At 38.1% G+C, this 21,252-nt stretch overlaps 5 protein-coding genes across 6 annotated transcripts; all 5 read right to left on the reverse strand.

Moving 5' to 3' along the window:
- Window positions 1-46: 46 nt before the first annotated feature.
- On the reverse strand, window positions 47-2,658 carry LOC124341970 (serine/arginine-rich splicing factor 7-like). The gene is made up of 7 exons (XM_046794927.1): window positions 2,487-2,658; window positions 2,215-2,368; window positions 1,785-1,961; window positions 836-949; window positions 680-772; window positions 488-613; window positions 47-423 (listed from the first exon to the last, which is right to left on the reverse strand). The coding sequence occupies exons 1-7, from the start codon at window positions 2,542-2,544 to the stop codon at window positions 378-380; spliced, it is 768 nt and encodes a 255-aa protein (XP_046650883.1). The 5' UTR covers window positions 2,545-2,658; the 3' UTR covers window positions 47-377.
- Window positions 2,659-3,041: 383 nt separating this feature from the next.
- On the reverse strand, window positions 3,042-5,136 carry LOC124344462 (2-phosphoxylose phosphatase 1-like). The gene is made up of 7 exons (XM_046798013.1): window positions 5,040-5,136; window positions 4,826-4,917; window positions 4,588-4,758; window positions 4,312-4,507; window positions 4,101-4,250; window positions 3,893-4,036; window positions 3,042-3,832 (listed from the first exon to the last, which is right to left on the reverse strand). The coding sequence occupies exons 1-7, from the start codon at window positions 5,054-5,056 to the stop codon at window positions 3,160-3,162; spliced, it is 1,443 nt and encodes a 480-aa protein (XP_046653969.1). The 5' UTR covers window positions 5,057-5,136; the 3' UTR covers window positions 3,042-3,159.
- Window positions 5,137-5,332: 196 nt separating this feature from the next.
- LOC124344461 (cytosolic carboxypeptidase 2-like) lies at window positions 5,333-9,841 on the reverse strand. 2 transcript variants are annotated; one of them, XM_046798012.1, is made up of 16 exons: window positions 9,623-9,841; window positions 9,370-9,542; window positions 8,894-9,058; window positions 8,600-8,832; window positions 8,389-8,535; window positions 8,193-8,322; window positions 8,009-8,119; window positions 7,907-7,943; window positions 7,756-7,826; window positions 7,525-7,694; window positions 7,293-7,452; window positions 6,995-7,231; window positions 6,717-6,808; window positions 6,265-6,355; window positions 5,666-6,202; window positions 5,333-5,599 (listed from the first exon to the last, which is right to left on the reverse strand). In XM_046798012.1, exons 1-16 carry the CDS (start codon window positions 9,642-9,644, stop codon window positions 5,396-5,398), a joined length of 2,580 nt encoding a protein of 859 aa, XP_046653968.1. In that variant the 5' UTR covers window positions 9,645-9,841; the 3' UTR covers window positions 5,333-5,395. The 2 variants fall into 2 exon arrangements, with proteins under 2 accessions (XP_046653968.1, XP_046653967.1); XM_046798011.1 differs by having other exon boundaries at window positions 8,193-8,325; window positions 9,623-9,839.
- A 2,114-nt stretch (window positions 9,842-11,955) lies between these two features.
- On the reverse strand, window positions 11,956-14,449 carry LOC124341876 (probable helicase senataxin). The gene is made up of 4 exons (XM_046794828.1): window positions 14,264-14,449; window positions 13,553-14,205; window positions 13,266-13,477; window positions 11,956-13,170 (listed from the first exon to the last, which is right to left on the reverse strand). Exons 2-4 carry the CDS (start codon window positions 13,928-13,930, stop codon window positions 12,948-12,950), a joined length of 813 nt encoding a protein of 270 aa, XP_046650784.1. The 5' UTR covers window positions 13,931-14,205; window positions 14,264-14,449; the 3' UTR covers window positions 11,956-12,947.
- A 2,356-nt stretch (window positions 14,450-16,805) lies between these two features.
- On the reverse strand, window positions 16,806-19,501 carry LOC124341875 (nuclear RNA export factor 1-like). Its single transcript, XM_046794827.1, has 3 exons — window positions 19,454-19,501; window positions 18,743-19,395; window positions 16,806-18,667 (listed from the first exon to the last, which is right to left on the reverse strand). The coding sequence occupies exon 3, from the start codon at window positions 17,997-17,999 to the stop codon at window positions 17,145-17,147; it is 855 nt and encodes a 284-aa protein (XP_046650783.1). The 5' UTR covers window positions 18,000-18,667; window positions 18,743-19,395; window positions 19,454-19,501; the 3' UTR covers window positions 16,806-17,144.
- Between the last annotated feature and the right edge of the window lie 1,751 nt (window positions 19,502-21,252).

Genomic DNA, 21,252 nt, shown 5'->3' on the forward strand with positions numbered 1-21,252 from the left:
AACATTGCGCTTTAATTACCAAACAATAGAGCTGAAATTCTGAAACTTTCCAGTGAGTCATGTATTGCAGTTCTTTTCCAACTGTGGAATGTCGACTGAATAATAATAAGATGAGGGCTAGTGATGGGGTGGCCGATGGGGGTAATGGAGACGAGAGAGGGGGAAAAAAAGGTTTTTTTTTCTTTCATGTCGGGGAAAAGTGAAATTTAGGGACCGTCTGTTTTCAAGAAATTTAGAATGAAGCAGAGCAAAAACATTGCGCCGTGTAGCTTCGCTACGTCAGCCAGCCATTATTTCTAAAGATAACCCAGAAAGAAGTAAAAAATGTAAAAAAAAAATTATGATGTTGCCCAAATAAAGTATGTCCTCAATATTTATCAATCGTCGCCGTTGGCACGCGGGCTGACACTCCGTTTAGATGATCTATTTACAAAAATAAATAGGTCAAACGGTTCAAATTGTTTAAAGCATACCATTAATTCCTCACCTGCTCCGGGAACGAGAAACCGAACGTGAACGATCGTGCGATCGGTCACGGGAACGCGAGCGATCTCGGGAACGGTCACGCGATTGACTGCGATCTGAAACGGATCGGCGCGATACGGATTTTGACCTGAAAGAAGAAGAAGAAAATATTAGTTCCGAGTACATAGTAATATGCGAATCACACGATACTGACTTTGACCGGGTAGGAGACCGAGTGCGTGAATGACGTGAAACCGATCGGGATCGACGTGAGTGGCGAGATGTGGAGCGACTACGAGAACGATTCCTAAATTGATGAAACATTTTCGTTAAGAATCGCACATTTAAAATCTAAATATTTTGAATTTACTTTGAACGGCTGGGAGACCTGGAGCGACGAGAGTTGGAACGGCTGCGACTACGGTTCCTTGAACGTGAGCGGCTACGTGAGCGGCTACGAGAGCGACTATTGCTCCTTGATCCACTATCAATAACAAATAAAATAGTACAAATTGTGTTTTAATTAGGGAGTCTTTAAAATGAAGTAAAGAAAAACGGGGTTTGACGATTCTCGTGGACAAAATTGGCAAATCATTGTGACATGGAGCGTAACGGCCGCTGTCTTAGATGGGTCAACGAAATTCTGGGCGTTTAAAGAGCAGACGGGTGCTAGAGGCGTACGACGACGTAGCACTTCAATGAGGTCACTTGGGTGAAAACAACAGAAATAATACTACATGTTGTAGTTCCTGAATAATTTGAGCTACTGTACAGAATGATTAATTTTCTTTTGTGTGAGGGATAAAGAAAGCAGAATGACGTCCACTTTCAGACGGCGAGGAAGTGTCTCAAGTTTAAGTGACGAGGGCTAATCGAAGACTCATTCATTCGAAGAGGCAGTGAGGCATTCTAGCAGACTTGGTCTGACGCTGATCAATGCGTCTCTCAGCGCAGAACGTCACGTAGACTAGCTGTTAGCCGACTGGCAGAAGGTAGACCGTCGCCGGTCCTCAAGCTACCGACGTTCGGCCTACAAAACGCCATCAATAAACCACCCAATGTTACTTTAACATGTAGTCACAATTCCATCATCGAGATTATGACTTGCCTTTTTACACAAATTACAAACACAGATTAAGCAACTGTTCATCAATATTTCCAGCAATACTTCAGACAGAGCCTCTGCTTTTGCTATACTTAAGTTTGTAAAACTTAAGTATTCAATTTGTCAAAATTTGTGTTATCACAATCAAATTAAAGTGTCAAGCTACATGTTAAAAAAAACTTAATAAGTAAGTTGGAAAATTGTCAAAATTTACCGTCTACGACCGCGACTGTACAGAGGGCAATCTCTAGCATAATGGCCACGACTTCCACATTCATAACAGCGATCTTCAGGATGGAAAGGTCTTCCACGTCGAGATGGTCCGCTATAACCGCGCGAACGAGTTCGTCCTGTTGATAACTCTACTCTGCATCGTCGACCACACACAGTTCTAAAGCAAAATGATTTAGATTACTTATGTGCTATTCAATCTGGCTCAAACATCTCATCAACATTCCACACGTGCATGAGATATTACAATGTGAAAATTTGTCAACGTGCACACAGAATTCAATTTTAGGTGATAAAAATTAAACATACTTCCTTCTAATAGCGTAAAACACTACACACCAACATTTAAATTAACTTTGTACTTCAAACTAGGAACAGATTACTAAAACACTGTTAACCGACTCATGTCCTACCTTCCATCCAGACCACGAACAGCATCTTCTGCATCTCTTGGATCTTCAAACTCAATGAATGCAAAACCAGGAGGATTTCTTGCTACCCAGACACTTCTTAGTCTTCCATAATACGAGAAAGCATCTTCTAATTCTCCTTTGGACGCGTTGTTTCCTGGTAGGTAAATAATCGTCGATTAAGAACAAGAACAGCTAACACTTGTCGTGTAAACAGTGGTGAATATACACATTCTGGGAAGATTCACAAACTCGAAATCCTTGGAATGACTTACCTAAGTCTCCAACGTAGACTTTATTGTCTGTGTTGGTACTCTCCCGATTGCGAGACATTGTCTCAGTGGTCGCAAGTTCTAATATAAATGCGTCGAATAAGCCGGTATCAATCACAGGAAGTTCTTACTAGGGAGCAATGGCGTCTTCCTTATTAGAGGTGGCGTCGTCTGGGCACCAATGAATGAGCTATTACATTTTACTTTTTGGAACAGACAAATTTTAAAATTTACTAACAAATTAATCGGTTTTTTTTCAAGTTATAGTGTTAGAAATTATTTAAAAGTATTATTTGAAGTATTTCTTTTAATATAAATATTTTATTTGTAATAATCGATGTATATCTGGTAATCGATAATTTAAATATTCATCATATTCATCTTTGAATATGATGCGTATTCAGTGCTGGAGCATCGGGGTTCTTTTCAAGTTTCAACAAACGTAACTAAGCTTCTTTTTAAGTTCTAAATGTTGCCTCCATTTTGCATGAAGAAGACATTTTACATGAAGGGCTGTTTCAGTATCTGCGAAGAATGTAAATTGAAAACACGACTGTGTAAAGAAGGAAAATCTAAATGTATTTAACTATTTATAACACTCGAAAATAAAAATTTAAAAACAAACATCACGTATCCGCTAAAAGACCAAAAAGATGAAGATAGAAAGAACTGCGGACTAGACTTCACAGGCTTCGGAGAATTTCTCCGTTTGGAAATATCGTTTCATCTCAATGTGAAGAAAATTAACGAGAATTCGAGCATTGCAGTAGGTCGGAGAAGAAGGGCAAATTTTCTTAGTAACATCAAGGCCATTCCACAATATGCGTAGGTAGTATTGACTTCCCTTCGAAAGGATTTCAAAAGTAAGACGAGACGCAAAGTGAGGTAAGTAGCCGTCGTAAATATGAAGGCTTGCAAGAATGTACATCAAAGTCAAATCATGCCCAGAAAAGAAATGGAAATAAGGAAAATTAAGCAGAGTTTTCGATTTACGCTTTTTTGACATGTTGATCCAAGACAGAATCTGTTGATCAATGTTGTTTAAGAGGCCGTAAGCTCGAAGGATTGCTGCTTTCTTCAAATTAAGGCCACTAGCGCTAGCTTCAGCTTCACGCTTTAAGTAGTAATCCAAGGACATAATGGTGGTCGAGTTTAAACATATGGATTCTTTAATGGAGCAATCAGGAATTTGATCGTGACAAGCGTAATGAAGAACCATATCTTTAAGAGTACTAGGAAGAATGGATTTTTTAGATTTCCCGGAATTCTTGAGAATCATTTGCACCTGGGAGGAGAAATTTGTCAAACTTAAATCGTTTTCGAACAATTTATTTAGTTCAAGTTTATGCCTAAAAAGAAAATCACATAATTAGTTCGAAAAAAGAAAACAAATCTATTTTATTTATTACGATTTCTCAAGCCGAATTGCAGCTTCGCATCGACAATTTTTAAAACAGAAAGTCACGTCACTCTTCTTTTGAAGGTTTATGTTCAAAAACGTTTTAGAGCCCACGAGTCCAAACAAGAACGAATAGACCGACTGAATCGTTCGACTTTGTAATAAAAAACAAATTTTAACATGTTTAAAAAATTATTAGAAATAAGGCAAAACAATACCTGTATGGAGTTGTGCTTGCTGAGACATGCTTTACTGCATTTGAATCAGAGAAATCATAGTATTTTGCATAGGATTCTTTAAATCCATTTCCTAGTTCTATCAACTGTGAAGCCCCTTGTTTAGACAACAAACCAGGAATACAAAAATCACTGAGAAAAATAGGTTATAAAATAATTCTTCATATTAAATGTAAATAAAACCTATATTTACCTTTTAGGTAGTAGCTTAACCACAAGAAGATCTGATTTATATGTCCTAACATAATTTTCTAGTTGTTTATATCTTTCAGTCACATATGAACTACAATTTATTTCTATTTTATCATTCACTGTAACTAGTGGGCCTCTATCACCATGTCGAAATATTGTTATAACTCCCAATAGATCATATTCTTCTTCAAAATTACCTGTTCATGTAGGATGTTTTAATAATATAGGAAAATCATAACATGTTTTAATGAAGTCAGCAGTAAAGAATTTAGGTTACCTTCAAGACCATTAAAATGATTTAGAGTTGGAATATTGCAGTATTTTTTCATGGAATCAAGAAATGCAGATGAAGCACCTAGTCCATTATTGATAGAGCTTTGTTCTCTAGCTGCGATATTTGGTTGTGTGTGTTGATCATGTTGCAAAAGCTGTAGATACCAATAAACACCTACATGAGGAAAAAATTGGGGCATCATAAATAGAAATAGTAACAGCAGGAATCTTGCTTTACCCACCTAATAAAACAACAAATACAGTCCAAAAAGTCATGAAAAGTAAGCACTTTTTTTTCATAATGGACCATATCCAAGTACTGTAAGAGGCAGGGCTAAAATATATGAGCAATAAATAATAACTTTTTATCTTAGTCCACACAATAAAAAATTAGTCAACAAAGAATAAAGGTGACAGAAGTCAACATGGTACGTAACGATAGTAACGAATGTTTACTTGATGGTTAACTCCATCTGTCGGTTGACTTATTTTTTTCCGAGAAACGCTCAACGATACTCCCATACGGTAATGCCGTAGCTCTAGAATATTTGAAAAATGAAAAGTAAAGATCCATTACATCTAACAAAATGTACCCTATTAATTATTACAATCCTCACTAGTTTTGCAACTTTGCAACGATGTCTCTTTCACTACGCACACCAATCAAAGACCATCCGCCCACACTCACATCATTACCATTAGTTGTAATAAGTAAAAAGGACGAGAAATATACCAAAAGAGAAGAATACTAATTTTCATCTAAAACTGTATTATCGGGAAAAGCAAATATTCCAACTAACAACAATACAAGATCATTTCTTCATAGCATTCAGCACACGGCTGAGTGCTCCAACTCGATAAAGTTCAGTTTTAACGTTTGCGTTTAGAATTTTAGCGTGTTTCTTCTTCGATTTTTTCTTAGGTAGTGTAGTGGTTGTTTGTGATTGTTTTGTTTTCTGAGCAGTCCCAGGTGGGCTATCTGATAAGGATTTCAATCTGTTCACATCTTTTACGACCTACGATGAATACAAATAGCAAGGTGAAATACATTTTAAGTCATCGTAGCGAAGACGGAAAAGTACCTGAAGTGTGAACTGAGCTTTGGGTTTTGCGCCTTTCAAACCCGGTTCTGGTACTTTCTTTTGCATTCCTCGAAGCGAATCTGGTCTATTGATTGTAGGAACATTTCTTCCATTAATCGCAGAAGGAAGATGGGTTCGGAGAAAAATTCCATTCACTGAAGCTGTTTTTGCTTGAAAATCAACTAAGATTTGATTTTTAACTTTTGGCGAGGAAACTTTCGCAGATGAAGTAGTTTTATCTTCGGATTCGGAACTGCTAGGAAATGATACCGTAACAGGCAAGGCATTGTCAACACTAGGCAGAGTCAGACTTCGAATTAATTTTTTAGGTCTTCTCCTCTGAGGAAGATCTTTGGGTTTAATTCTACTGGAAGATATAGTTGGCGATGGACCGCTTCTAGGAGATGCTGACGCTGAAAGATACGATTTTAAAGAAGGCGATCTGGACGGAGAGGGAGAAAAAGAATTAGACCGCGAACGTGGTCCACAATTCAAACGCGACATTTGCACGTTCAGTTGGCTTATACAGCGAGCAACCTTTAAAAAGTAAAAAAAACTTGATAAAATATCAAAAATATGTTCCAAAAGAGCAGTCAAACCTGAAGAAAATCTGTTTTTTTATGAGAGCCGTTGACCAGTAGGGAAAATCTTCTCGACTGAAAGCACCTTTTGGCATTTTCTTCCTCAGGACTATTAAAGAAATAATTTGTTTAATTCTTTGCATCTTATAATTAATCGACATTAAAATATGCCATGAAAATGAGCCTCAGATTTAAATGTGATCATGTTTAGAATTCGGAACGTGCAGCATTTCAATTATGTGCGCTTTAGTTGGAAATCAAATTGCTTAATTTTTTCCAGCAATTTAAATTTTCCTACAAGCATTGGTGTCTACTGTTAATTTCAAGTTCGTCTAGCCATAGAAATTATGCTTTATCCTAATGACCATCTAAACGAATGAAATTAAGGCTTTACATAACGAATTCAAATCAGACCTTTTACTGAACCATCATAGGCAAAAAGCAGAGTAGTTTGCATTAAATGTGCGTACCTATCATCGTCGGGAACTCTAACGTAAATAGGTTCTTCTGCCGTGGATCCAGCATTTGATAAATAACGTAAAGCACGTTCAATCCAATGGACCTAATTCAACTAAACGAAAAGAAATATTGATTTAACCAGGAATACAGGCAGATTGAAAAGTGTTACTGACCACATTGTCATAAGACATCCAAGTAAGTTTGCAAAAAGAATATAACCACAGCAATTGTTATGCAGTTTTTTCGTTTCAAAAGCCGAGAATAGAAAAATAAAGGCAGAACGACTTACCCGGGTTGGAATTGGATTGAAGAAATTTGCTAAAGTTTCGCAGAAAACATGGCCAATTTCCTGATAGTCTTGAATACTAAAATGAGTTTGTACTAAAGAACTATCTGATCCGGTCAGAGTTCCACAAACGGAAGCTTCCAGTGTGTAACTGTACTGAACGCCAAGTTGTTTCATGACCACTCTTCCAGTTCCTTCTTTAGCACGCTGGACCACAAATTTGCAATTCTCAAAATCGAACTGGAATAAGGTGAATCGCATTACATTTTTAGAAGAAAAACACTTAAGGTGGAATTCTAACCTTGCCATTAGAAGCTTTGTGCATCATCAACGGAAAAACTTGTTCTATTAAAGGTAGATCGTTTAAGTCTTTATCTTCACATCCGTATATGAATACATTGTGTTTTCGAGAATGACTGTGGAAATCACAATAGAATGCCACTGGACGTTCTTCCATTAACCTGTTATTTATAAAATAAAAAAATTATTAATTAATAGGATTTACAGTAAAATAAAATCTAAGGCACGCATACTTTCTTATCAACATTTTAACGTGCCAAACGGATGGATAACACTCTCTACTGACGACACGGTATTGTCGATTAAGGTCGCGCGCAGCAAGAGAACATCGGGTGTTGCCAACAATAACGCCGTCAGGGTTTAGCATAGGGATAATTTTGAAAATAAACTTTTCACGCAACTCCTGTAAATATAGAAAATTCCAATAAATACGAATATATTGTTTCAGAAAAATTTTAGTCTACTTGAGCACAGGCACTAGGTCCAGTCAGAAAGTCCAAAACACCATCCATTATCCACGAACTTGGAGTTTCTCCTAGACGAGATTGGTATACGTACATGAAAATATAAGGCATATTCAGCAACGGGCACGCTGTAAATGAGTGAATTACTAACCCGGGTGGACCCTTGCTGTAAGAACGATTCCAGATTTCTAAGTATGGAATATGCTAAATGATTAGAGAACTAAATGACATAACTTTTGAAAAGTGATACAACCTCTGAATCTTCGGTGCTGGGACTAGTTATAGTCAGGACATGCACGCTATTACCGGCCAAGCTTCGACATAATAGACGAATTTTACAATATTGGGCACGTTCTTCGTCGTTCTGCATAGATTCAAAATCCACACAAATGAGCTTTCTCTGAAAAATAAATAATCCTCCACCTCCGCAAATATACCTGAATAAAAAGTAGCCTATCTTGCAAATAAGAATATGTGTATGGATAGCAATAGGCTAGGTACACAGTATCATCCGAATGTGGAAATTCTAAAGTGAAGCTCAGAGTGTGAGTAGGATTGGTGCCATCTCTCCTGCCAAAAAGAAAAAAAAACTACATTTTCTTTCCAAATTCAAAGATAAGGAAACTAATTTACACGTTATCATTGCGATAATACGCGATCCGAGTGCCACAACGGGTCCAACCAATTCCTTCTGCATCAGCACGGTTTTCCGAATACATGAGAGGTTTCATTCCTTCTAAATAAAGGCTGTCGGCTTTGGCAAAGTTAACTATAGAAAACCTAAGAAAATTTTGTTTCAGCTTTTCCATTAAAAAATTGGTTACTTAACTTAAGTATTACTTACCGATAGGTGGTTCTAGCTTGCATGTTTTTAATGCTAAAATAAAACCACTGTAAATGTCTGGAAGTGTACAGATCGGGACGCAAGTGAAGTTCGTAAAAGTTCCCTGTTATTCTAAAGACTTTCGATAAATTGCCCGATTCGAAACGAGATTCGAATATGAGCGAATCATCTGGTACGAAGAATCGATTGTCATCCGCTGGTGCAAGGCCATTGGCAGTGCTGGATCTTGTAAACTGGATTGCAAATTTTTTATCAGTAAATAACAAAGTGGAAAACGATTATTATTATAATTACATATGGGGCTGTGCTTTCTGGTATGTAACAATAAACCAAGTCTCCTCCACTCTTAAGGACTTCATCTCCCCAAGGAGATGGTTCTGGTTCCGTTCCTGATGCTTGATAGTAAGGCTCCCTTTCTGAGAGGCACTTAAGGATGTGTTTAGGTGTGGCAACTGCCATCTGACAAATAAGAGTAGCGGTCTTAATATGAATGATCTTCACAAGTGACATGCAATTTATCATTTCTGCCTATAACAGAAAATGAAAATGTTCATTTTAAAATACTGCGGTAGGTATAGGTTATCTAAATCTCAAAATTAACAACTGTATAGCAACAAAATATGTATCAAACAGGTATTGCAAGAAAGTTAAGATGGAAAGAATGAATAGAGTGCTTCACAGATTATGCCCAACAAGAAACAAAATGAATTCAGCCATGTGACTGTTACTGTACAGTGCAAACAAATATTAGTATGGCATTGTAACTTCACCTGGCATTCTGCTGGCCAACGTGGGGCTTGTTGTGGACCAAGTTCTCTTTGAAGAGAAAATAGATGTCTTGGTTCGCTTAGTTTAGGACTCGAAATCTCATTGTCAGTAGAAGGTAAAACTAATTGGGTGGTTTGATTCAAGTTCAAAGTAATGGATCTAGTCACACCATTTTCTACACATGAAAATTATAACGACAGACAAGAGGACGAGGTTCAAAAAGCCTTCTAATTATAGAGTAATTAACAATTTTACCCTTCTCGGTAGCGTTGTCCATGGTCGTGTGAAAAATAGTTCAGTCTGTGTGAAAAATGACAAAAAATGACAGAATGTTTGTAAGTTCGTTTCCCTTGACAACCAGACGACAAAGCTTTGATATCGAATAAATGAAACATATCGATTATTGATTTAAAAACTTACCTTTTACTAGTGTTGTGTAAATAAGTATAAACTACAACTAATATTTTTTACGTTTAAAATTAAGTTTTATTAAATATTTAATTATTTGGAATTCAAACCTTGGGTTGAAGCTTGGTAAAGCTGAGCAGCCCAGCGTTAAACCGTGCTGCTTCAAATAGATATGCCACTATGACTATATAAACTTATAAATCAATGACAAAACCTAGCTTGCACGATGAAATTTCCAGACATGCTCAGTGCTCACGTTTCTGAGGAATAAAGCTGTAGAGAAAGTTATATCAATTAGATTCGCTCTTGGATAACGCACCAACAGTCAGGAGTCAGCAGTTACTGTGTATATACTGTGTATGCATAAATAGTATATTGCGGGGTAATGCCAAACTAATAGAACCTAGGAACGCAATATTGGAGCACAGTGCACAACTCGTTTGACGACGATTATTTAAAGTATTTAAACATTTCGGAAGGTAGTAATTAGAAATGGAAAAGTATAGAAATTATGATCAACTCCAAGTAATACTAACATAAAAAATAAAGGCAATGACAATTTTCTACGCGCAAAAAAGGCAATTAAACGAAGCGCTCGCGTCATGACGATAGAGCATAAAAGTGTAATTAAATTTTAATTTTTCGTTCAGTGCGCCTGATAACGTCGAGGGTTTCGAATGCGTATAGCGCTGAGCAAGTGAACATGGTCTGGAGACTGGAGCCAATAAAAGAACATCCGTAGTGTTCCATGTTTTTTCAATAAAAATCAAACAAAGAAAATATACGAGAAAAAGTTATCCAGACAAAACAAGACATTTATAAATAGAAGGCGAGCCATACATAGTAAATCACGTGATATAACGATCCAGGCGCCCTTTTTCGAAAATTTACAACAAAGAGACCACATTTCGATTGTTCTGTCACGAGCCTTGACATAGTTATATCTTTAGTCTATCAATATGTAGTGCACGTTGCTATAATAAGTAGCGCTAGTTGCTAGACTACACACGTATGCGCACGTATGCCCAAATTTAATTTTCGGTTAAAACTTAACAATTCAGGGAAATTACTGATTCAAGGGGGGGGGGGCTGCTTCTGGATAGGATATGGAAGACGTGTAACGACAGATGCTAAGTCTTAAAGGTTCTCTGGAACTAATCTAAGTGACAGACACCCAGTTACACATTTCTTCACTTGTATACATACAAAGAATGACTATTGAATGCTATTTTGCTTAGTACATCACAATGAACCTTCTGGTTTCTCCGGGGATTCGAACTCGGTTCACACAAGTTGATAATTACAATAGCAGTAACTAGAGATTGAAAATAACATGAAAGAATTCTCTAACATACCCGGATTGAAGGTAAACGCCTTACTCCAGTGATAGCATTGCACCATTGCCACCGTAGACCACGCTATTGATGACGCTTGATGTGTTGGCGTCTGCTATGTGTGTGAATCAATTTGAAATGAAAATGATGTTTGAAATCAATCCGTAAGATTTATTTCATCAAACATGTTCATTTCCTACTTCACCTGAGTACTGGCATTGGCATAGGTAGAGGGGGGAGACGCGTTCAAGGCTGAGCCACTGAAGGGGAGAGACGCGTTCAAGGCTGAGCCGCTGAAGGGGGGATCGAGCTACGGAACAAATAAATGGCGAAGAAAACACGGAAATTTGTTCATTTTTTTTAATTAGCGATAGTTAATAAGTGAAAACGACGTTTGTAACAAATGAATTTTACAGTTAAGATCAAGGGGAATACGTTCATCAAAAAATAAAGACGGGAATCAGCTACCTAACATGTGAAAAACGAAACGGCAATGTGTGAATTCACTCATCGTGGTTTGAGCTACGGCAATGGATATATACGGTGGCGGATCTCCCGTCGATTACTCCGCCTTCTCTCTCATGTAGAGTGGGTAAAATTTTTTATGAAAATATTTCAGAGTACCTAATGGAACTTAGAAATAATAGGGAGAAATAGGCCCACTTTGACGGAGAAATAGGACCGCTTTAAAAATTTTTTTTAAGTGGGCCTATTTCGTAGGGTCCTATTTCGTCCGGTCCTATATGCCGGGCCTATTTCGTCGGGGCCTATTTCGACCGGTCCTATATGAAGATTCATCAATTCTAGATTTGATGGTTATGAACGACTGGGAAATTTCTATCGAAATATAAAATATTAAGAATGAATGTTTAAACTTACAAAGTGCAGAATTAAAAGAATATTCAAGAGAAATATCACCGACATACCGAGTAGCTATTTGACGAACGCTTCTAGCGGAATCTTCCCAGCAGCTTTGAACTCAATGAAAACATATGCAGCACGATCGTTGTGATGACTTGCGATATTGCAACATTGTATATTGCCCGTCGGCTACTTGACAGCCTCCCATCCTCCCCTTGAGTTTACCCTTTGTCTGATCGACACACAGTAGATACACGACTGAGGCCTAGTGCACAGTTGCACACCCGCTACTCAGGCCCCTCCATTACTTGACACGACTCAATACATTCTGTTAATTCAATCATCGACGTCTAGTTTATTCCGCCGAGTGACGTCATGATCCCACCCACAGTCTTCCAAACATTTGAATGACCAATTTGAGTCCATCCCAGACTGTTCAGAGAAGGATGCTATCATTTGTTGCTGCTGTTGCTCAGGTTTCATGAAAGCTGCTAGTGGGATCTTGAAAGTTCTTTTGAGCAAATTGAAACGATAGGCGGCACTATCGTAAACCCACCCGCTGTCCATCAAACACTTCAATGACCAATTTAAGTCCATCCCAGACTGTCGAGAGAAGGATGCCACCATTTGCTGATGAACGACTTGATTAACAATAGTAGACTCATTGGCTGCTGCACGCATGAGTACAGAACGTAAGTCTTCAGACGAAGAATGCCTGCTAACATCGTGGGCAACATTTCGACTACTAGCATCGCTGATCAAATCCCGCCAGGTCCCATCCCTTTGCAACGTTAGAAAATGCCCACAAATTACCATGCGTTTCCTTGGCACGGGTTACGGATACGTTAATTCTTGATAACGAGGTGATGAACCCGATACTCCGACGAGATTTTCTTCTGCCTGTGATGATGCTCTGACGCATGAAATGACGATTATATCTTTCTCTCTCCCTTGGAAACTGTCGACGGTGTTCACATCTACTGTTGATGCGGTGCAATTTGATTTGATGCCCACTTTTTTAGTTGATCTATGATGCATAATTTCTGACTTTTATAGAAAGTGATAACGCCAATAGATTTCCAACGGGTCAAACGAGAGACCACGAACAACCTCACAATTCTGGCCACCACAGCGGCCTCTTGCTGGTTCATAAAGCTTTGTTCCTCAGGAAGTTCTTGCCCATCAACAACGTTTAGCACTCTAAATAAATCGAGATTTATAAATTTAAAAATGGTTCCAAAACTTGATAAGACATGTGAATCGGGAAGTAAAAGCAGTTTAAAAGGTTAATTCACCTATACTCGTGACAGGGTCCGTTCCTTATAAGATGCTCATCAGTTTCTAATTTTCCAGCGTAGAAATACCTCGAAGGCCACTCGCATATGGATGAAGCCATTCGGTACTGCGTCGTCAACATAATGACACCATCCTTATTTTCATCACGTAAATCTCTAGTTGAACAGAAGCGATTGAAAAGAGACTGTGCAAATCCTTTCTTTTGGGCAACCTGAATGTGGAAAGTAAGAAAAAGGAGGTTATTTCAATTGTTCGGTGTAAATGGGATTTTTTTCATGTAATCTACCTTAGAAAGAACAGTTGCTGGCAATTGCTTTGTATCCCCAATCAAGATTAGCTTAGTTATGCCAAAAGCAAGTGGCGTTATGGCCTCCGGCTCGGTGCATTGGGACGCTTCATCAAGAATGCAACAGAGGAATGGAGAACTTCCTTGGTGCTCCAAAAAAAGCTCCTCCATTTCTCTACTCCGACAGGAGTTTAAAGTAGAGCATATAATTTGAGCGTGAGAAAGCAAATGTCTTCTAATTCCAAGACGCTCTTTCTTGGAATTGAAATATTGGAATATGCTTTCATTGTAAGACCTTTGCACTACTTCAATTTGATCATTCATTTCCTCTAACCTACTACCATGCATTTCCTTCTCGGCTTCATCCAAAAGTCCCATCTATACAAAAAATGATGAAAAACATTATTAAACTAGACTAGCCTCAATAAATGAAAATAAAACAATAAAAATCTTGGAAGGAGTACGAAGTAAAGTTATTAAATTATCCATTTCTTGTCGAAGACTTTTCAATTTTTCAGACAAAGTCTGAAGTTTGCCACTTTCTGGGGAAATTCGTGTAGCAGCATCAGCACGTTGTTTATTTTCCGAAAGTTTGTCAAGAGAAATCTTCTGAACGTCTGGATGCATAGACGCTTTAACACCGATCCGTATTACTGTTAAAAAAATGCATGAAAAAGAATTGCAGGTAATAGTAAATTAAGATTTACTTACCGTCATATCCTATTTTCGAATCACGTGCAATTAGAAGACGATTCGCTATCTCGTCTATTGCGTTGTTTGATGGGGCACAGACTAGTATGCGTGGAATGTCTGTCGTGGTCTGCCGTGGTCGTCTGTCTGTTTTTTCGTGATACAAAGATATCATGCGTGAGATCAATTCTACAATCACACGGGATTTTCCAGTACCTAAATGAATAGTGCATGTGACATTATGATTTAATAGAAATTAAGCGAGGAAAATATATCTAACCTGGAGGTCCATGTAAGAGGGCAACTTTCGGTTGACTTTCTGATGCGAATACTAGGGGAGACTGGAGTATGCCGGGACACCGGGTCAAGAGGGATAGTGAGGGGAAAAATCGAAAATATCAATGAAATTGAAAATTGTTTTTACTGTAACATGTAAAAACATGTTATCTAATCGGGGTTGAAGTTTGGTGTGATTTTGTCAATAACTGTGGGAGTTATTGACAAAATTTAAAAAACGGCTTTTTGATGTAAAAATTTTTCGCCGCCATAAAAGATATTACGGAAAAAATACAAAAAAAATACATAATATATTTATATTGGAAGAAACTTTGTTCATTTTTTTATCGTTTAAGAAAAAAATTGGAATTTTAGGCCCATTATTTTAGGAAATATGGACATTTTAAAAAAGAGAGATTATCGGGAATTTGGGACAGCAAATTTTACTGCAGTTGAGATAGGCAGGGAGCTCCGCCCTCAAATCGGGCGTAGCTAAGCTATTTTTTTGGTAAAATGTAAATCTCAATTTACACGATAATTCATCAATTTTTTTTACAGACATATAGAATTGATAACGGGAAACACGATTTAAATTTTTTTTTTAATTTTTAACAAATTTTAAGGCTTATAAATCAAATGTCCCACCCCACTCACCCTAGTGTCCTCATTTACCCCCAAAAATAGGCACCTCCCACAAATTTTTGAAAACTTTAGCCGTTTCCTACGGGTAAACGGTTTACTCTAAAATTAAATAAAAAATATGGGGGGTACCTCTACATGTTAAATATATAAAAATGTAAAAAAAAATAAAATAGGGTGATTATATTGGGAGATATGGGGGGGGGAGGGGAAACGAAAACCGTCCCGTATTACTCCAGTCTCCCCTTACGCGTACTCTTTAAAGTCAAACCGAGTCAAACCATAGCGATTTTTTACGTTTGTCGTAGTAACATCAACCAGGACTATCGGTTCGTTCTCGCTGTTGAATGCCTTCTGGCGTGTACGGTGCCATATCCAATTCCCATGGAAACTAAAAGAGAAGAGGAATTTTATTAAATTACATAAATTAATCGACAAAGGGAAATGTACTTGAAAGTAGTCATCAAACTTGAGTGACCTTCCTGCATCCTAAACTAAGTAAGTAATAGTGCTTCAGCTGAATAACCAAGGTTGAAGGTATTGTCTTGATAGCCTACACATGCGTTTAACCATTTCCTCTAAGCTGGGGTTTTAACTAATGTGTAGTAAATTCATATTATACACAATTTAGCTGATTCTACCACTTACCTATAGGTAAGGGCTAGGAGAGTGTGGTGTATAATACGTGATGATCACACTCTTCACAACAATAAGCATTATCTCCTTCTAAAAGTTCTCCTCGAACAAACTGCTCCAGTATCAGACTAACAGATTGTGACTTTTCATTGTGAGATTGAGAGCAAGGAATATTTTCTCTCTTTCGTAGCAATGCTTTGTGGACATTCTTAGCAAATCATTTGGTCGCAAAAAAACGCCACCAATAAGGGTGTTTTGAAAAAGTTTTTCACGCTGATTTCTGAAAAGATGTTTGTCAATGCTATCAGCCAAGTGTGTGAAAAAACTTTAAAAAAATCTTGTTGTTCACGAACATTGACAGGTTGGCCTCGAAGGCGTAAACAACGGCAGAATTTCTTTGGAACATATGACTGTAAAGCTTGGAATCCTATAAGAAATTTCGAAAATAGTTTTATGAAACTTGTATGCATGAATATTTCAATAACAATGTATACCTGAAAATATCTCATGACCATTTAAAACTGGAAGAAAAGCGCATCTTATTCATAATCGTCCGAATCTTCATCGTCGATTGCCTAACTGCTCTCTTTGATTCCTGGGATGAGTATAACTGTTGGATTACAGAATTCATACAGCAAGTTGCATCTGCATTTTTAAACCCCACGAAATCACAGGCCGCTCGACCTTCCAAGTACCGCTGGTTCAAATTAGATTCAAATTACAATTTAATTATTCAGCGTGCGAATTTTTTTTTCTCGATTTGACTCTAAGCGTAAAATTAGCGAGTTGTATTCGCTACGCTGACTTATCAACTCATGACAAACCATTAAGTTAAACATCCCAATAGCTATTTTTACGAGTTTCTGACAGCAAGATAAAATAATTTAACATGATCTAACTTACCTGTGAATTATCCTTGTCTACTTGCGCGTCCTAGTTTGCGAGGAATCATTAAGGTTTTTAAAAAACCGACCACAGTTTCATGATTTCCATCCTATTAAATTAAATCATTAAATTAAGTCACGAGAAGAAGAAAAACTAGTTATATCATGAGCGCAGCATCGCGACAACTATAGCATTGTTGATCACATCTTGCCGTGGCTTATTCGCCTGCACGCAATCTAAAAAAAAGTAGATATCACTTTCAGATTTAAAACAGAGGTCTTGTATTCTGGTTTAATTTGTAACAGGGAACTGTTTGTAGATGAAGATACATCAATTCTAGATTTGATGGTTATGAACGACTGGGAAATTTCTTTCGAAATATAAAATATTAAGAATGAATGTTTAAACTTACAAAGTGCAGAATTAAAAGAATATTCAAGAGAAATATCACCGACATACCGAGTAGCTATTTGACGAACGCTTCTAGCGGAATCTTCCCAGCAGCTTTGAACTCAATGAAAACATATGCAGCACGATCGTAATCCCACCCACAGTCTTCCAAACATTTGAATGACCACCTTGAGTCCATTCCAGACTGTTCAGAGAAGGATGCCACCATTTGTTGTTGCTGTTGCTCAGGTTTCATGAAAGCTGCTAGTGGGATCTTGAAAGTTCTTTTGAGCAAATTGAAACGATAGGCGGCACTATCGTAAACCCACCCGCTGTCCATCAAACACTTCAATGACCAATTTGAGTCCATCCCAGACTGTTCAGAGAAGAATGCCACTATTTGTTGTCGCTGTTGCTCGGGTTCGATGAACGCTGCTAGTGGAATCTTGAAGATTCCTTTAAGCTCAGTGAAAACATATGCAGCACGATCGTAATCCCACCCACAGTCTTCCAAACATTTGAATGACCAATTTGAGTCCATCCCAGACTGTTCAGAGAAGGATGCTATCATTTGTTGCTGCTGTTGCTCAGGTTTCATGAAAGCTGCTAGTGGGATCTTGAAAGTTCTTTTGAGCAAATTGAAACGATAGGCGGCACTATCGTAAACCCACCCGCTGTCCATCAAACACTTCAATGACCAATTTAAGTCCATCCCAGACTGTCGAGAGAAGGATGCCACCATTTGCTGATGAACGACTTGATTAACAATAGTAAACTCATTGGCTCCTGCACGCATGAGTACAGAACGTAAGTCTTCAGACGAAGAATGCCTGCTTACATCGTGAGCAACATTTCGACTACTAGCATCGCTGATCAAATCCCGCCAGGTCCCATCCCTTTGCAACGTTAGAAAATGCCCACAAATTACCATGCGTTTCCTTGGCACGGGTTACGGATACGTTAATTCTTGATAACGAGGTGATGAACCCGATACCTCCGACGAGATTTTCTTCTGCCTGTGATGATGCTCTGACGCATGAAATGACGATTATATCTTTCTCTCTCCCTTGGAAACTGTCGACGGTGTTCACATCTACTGTTGATGCGCTGCAATTTGATTTGATGCCCACTTTTTTTAGTTGATCTATGATGCATAATTTCTGACTTTTATAGAAAGTGATAACGCCAATAGATTTCCAACGGGTCAAAGGAGAGTCCACGAACAACCTCACAATTCTGGCCACCACAGCGGCCTCTTGCTGGTTTATAAAGCTTTGTTCCTCAGGAAGTTCTTGCCCATCAACAACGTTTAGCAATTTTAAAATGGTTCCAAAACTTGATAAGATATGTGAATCGGGAAGTAAAAGCAGTTTAAAAGGTTAATTCACCTATACTCGTGACAGGGTCCGTTCCTTATAAGATGCTCATCAGTTCTAATTTTCCAGCGTTGAAATACCTCGAAGGCCACTCGCATATGGATGAAGCCATTCGGTACTGCGTCGTCAACATAATGACACCATCCTTATTTTCATCACGTAAATCTCTAGTTGAACAGAAGCGATTGAAAAGGGACTATGCAAATCCTTTCTTTTGGGCAACCTGAATGTGGAAAGTAAGAAAAAGGAGGTTATTTCAATTGTTCGGTGTAAATGGGATTTTTTTCATGTAATCTACCTTAGAAAGAACAGTTGCTGGCAATTGCTTTGTATCCCCAATCAAGATTAGCTTAGTTATGCCAAAAGCAAGTGGCGTTATGGCCTCCGGCTCGGTGCATTGGGACGCTTCATCAAGAATGCAACAGAGGAATGGAGAACTTCCTTGGTGCTCCAAAAAAAGCTCCTCCATTTCTCTACTCCGACAAGAGTTTAAAGTAGAGCATATAATTTGAGCGTGAGAAAGCAAATGTCTTCTAATTCCAAGACGCTCTTTCTTGGAATTGAAATATTGGAATATGCTTTCATTGTAAGACCTTTGCACTACTTCAATTTGATCATTCATTTCCTCTAACCTACTACCATGCATTTTCTTCTCGGCTTCATCCAAAAGTCCCATCTATGCAAAAAATGATGAAAAACATTATTAAAGTAGACTAGCCTTAATAAATGAAAATAAAACAATAAAAATCTTGGAAGGAGTACGAAGTAAAGTTATTAAATTATCCATTTCTTGTCGAAGACTTTTCAATTTTTCAGACAAAGTCTGAAGTTTGCCACTTTCTGGGGAAATTCGTGTAGCAGCATCAGCACGTTGTTTATTTTCCGAAAGTTTGTCAAGAGAAATCTTCTGAACGTCTGGATGCATAGACGCTTTAACACCGATCCGTATTACTGTTAAAAAAATGCATGAAAAAGAATTGCAGGTAATAGTAAATTAAGATTTACTTACCGTCATATCCTATTTTCGAATCACGTGCAATTAGAAGACGATTCGCTATCTCGTTTATTGCGTTGTTTGATGGGGGCACAATCTAGTATGCGTGGAATGTCTGTCGTGGTCTGCCGTGGTCGTCTGTCTGTTTTTGGTTACAACCCAAATCGGTACAACAAAACTTGAATTCGTGATTTTATTAAAATTCTTACAAAAATAAATTTAATTCGCCGTTATAGTTAACTACGGCAACTGATTCGGACATGGAGTCCAAGTTGTAGGCCAAGGTTGTGGTAATGCTGCCCGTCTTCCACTTCCTGCAGTTGCTGTGTGAGAATCATAATCGAGACCTGCAGAACTTTTTGCGGGCCCAGTCCAACAAAAACAGTTACAATTTAGTGTCAGAGACACTCATGTTCCTCGTCTGCATTTGCGGATCGACGACGGGCGAACTGGGTCTGCTCGGCCTCTACATTAATGAGCATAACGTCGCCCTCATCAACCAAACCCTGGAAACATTGACGGAATATTGCCAAGGACCTTGTCACGAAAACCAAAACTGCATCGCCACTCACGAGTCGAATGGACTGGACATCATCACGGCTCTTCTTCTTACTGACATCAATCCATTCGGTAACAATTTCCTTTCATTCCATTTGATTCTAATAATTATTGTATCAATTATTTAGGACAATGGAGAATGGATCTTGTTTTGGAGTTGAAAAACAACGCCTCCAAGTTGTTGCTGGCCGTCATGGAGAGTCGTGGGGACAGCGAGAACGCGGAAAGGATCCTGTACAACATGAATCCTCACCAATTGGTGGACGTTGCCTGCAAAGCCTATAACCAAAAGTTGGTCGGTGGAGAAGAGGCGGCCAGTCCCGAAACATGGTAAAATTTAAAGAAAAAACGAGGAATTATTTTCGTGTAAACTAATTCCAAATTGAGGTTTAAGAAATTTGGTTTAGAAAGTTTAAGAAGGAGGTTTATAAGAAAAAAAAATAATAAAAAAATTACTTTTTACTTTACAATAGAGTTCCATATTCTTACAAGGTCGTTAATTCTACATAGCATTCATATGGATTCAGAAATGCTACATTTTTTTAGAATTTTGTAGGTCATATGCTTTTTTTTATTTTTATTTTTTAACAAGCAATCCACCACTCAACCGCACCAAATCCATGGACCCCACTTTTTTTTCCCATTCCGCTATGGGACCAAGAAATCTGAAATAATTCAGGCATATCAAGTTTTTTACTCCGGATTCACCTGTTTTTGCAGAATTTAAATATTCCCTGCCGTTCGGGAGATATTTAATGTTAAAGTTTGAGTTTTTTCAAATTTTAACAATTTTAGGGGGTCTTTGGCATCGCTTTTTGGGTAAATGCTAACCTTTAAAAAAAAAAAAATTCAACCAAAAGTTTGCTTAGCCATCCCTTGATACCAATCCGAAAGGAATTTACATTCCGAATAAGATTGGCCGAGTTATTCCCAATCTAGTAAAGTGTAATTTTGACCAGTTTCCCACCCAGCCTAGTCGCCATTTTTTATCACTCTCCCTCGAGTTCCTAGCGGATGACAGACGAAGCTACGCTTTCCTGGCCTTCACTTTAGACCGGGGGACATACTGTAGGCCTTTTCATATAGTCTAGTGGCCGGCAATATGAAGCCCGAGGTGTAGAGAACTTGTATGCTTCGTCTGTCATCCGCTAGGAACGCGAGGGAGAGTCATAAATAATGGCGACTAGGCTGGGTGGGAAACTGGTCAAAATTACACTTTACTAGATTGGGAATAACTCGGCTAATCTTATTCGGAA

This window comes from Daphnia pulicaria, chromosome 6 (assembly GCF_021234035.1).
Source record: "Daphnia pulicaria isolate SC F1-1A chromosome 6, SC_F0-13Bv2, whole genome shotgun sequence".
NCBI lineage: Eukaryota > Metazoa > Arthropoda > Branchiopoda > Diplostraca > Daphniidae > Daphnia > Daphnia pulicaria.

What these genes read in the sequence shown, in the direction of transcription:
- LOC124344462 (XM_046798013.1), bottom strand. An exon ending in TCATTTTAATGGTCTTGAAG is followed by an intron (nt 4,508 to 4,587) that starts GTAACCTAAATT and finishes CTACATGAACAG; the next exon opens with GTAATTTTGAAGAAGAATAT. An exon ending in GCAAGCACAACTCCATACAG is followed by an intron (nt 4,037 to 4,100) that starts GTATTGTTTTGC and finishes TTTATTACAAAG; the next exon opens with TCGAACGATTCAGTCGGTCT.
- LOC124341970 (XM_046794927.1), bottom strand. Translation starts at nt 2,544, where the DNA reads ATGTCTCGCAATCGGGAGAGTACCAACACAGACAATAAAGTCTACGTT. An exon ending in GTTCGTGGTCTGGATGGAAG is followed by an intron (nt 1,962 to 2,214) that starts GTAGGACATGAG and finishes ATTTTGCTTTAG; the next exon opens with AACTGTGTGTGGTCGACGAT. An exon ending in CGGTCTCCTACCCGGTCAAA is followed by an intron (nt 614 to 679) that starts GTCAGTATCGTG and finishes TTCTTCTTTCAG; the next exon opens with GTCAAAATCCGTATCGCGCC.
- LOC124344461 (XM_046798011.1), bottom strand. Translation starts at nt 9,644, where the DNA reads ATGGACAACGCTACCGAGAAGG. An exon ending in GGACAACGCTACCGAGAAGG is followed by an intron (nt 9,543 to 9,622) that starts GTAAAATTGTTA and finishes TTTCATGTGTAG; the next exon opens with AAAATGGTGTGACTAGATCC. An exon ending in TATTATCGCAATGATAACGT is followed by an intron (nt 8,326 to 8,388) that starts GTAAATTAGTTT and finishes TCTTTTTGGCAG; the next exon opens with GAGAGATGGCACCAATCCTA.
- LOC124341876 (XM_046794828.1), bottom strand. Translation starts at nt 13,930, where the DNA reads ATGGGACTTTTGGATGAAGCCGAGAAGGAAATGCATGGTAGTAGGTTA. An exon ending in CAGCAACTGTTCTTTCTAAG is followed by an intron (nt 13,478 to 13,552) that starts GTAGATTACATG and finishes TTCCACATTCAG; the next exon opens with GTTGCCCAAAAGAAAGGATT. An exon ending in GGACCCTGTCACGAGTATAG is followed by an intron (nt 13,171 to 13,265) that starts GTGAATTAACCT and finishes CGATTTATTTAG; the next exon opens with AGTGCTAAACGTTGTTGATG.
- LOC124341875 (XM_046794827.1), bottom strand. Translation starts at nt 17,999, where the DNA reads ATGGTAATTTGTGGGCATTTTCTAACGTTGCAAAGGGATGGGACCTGG.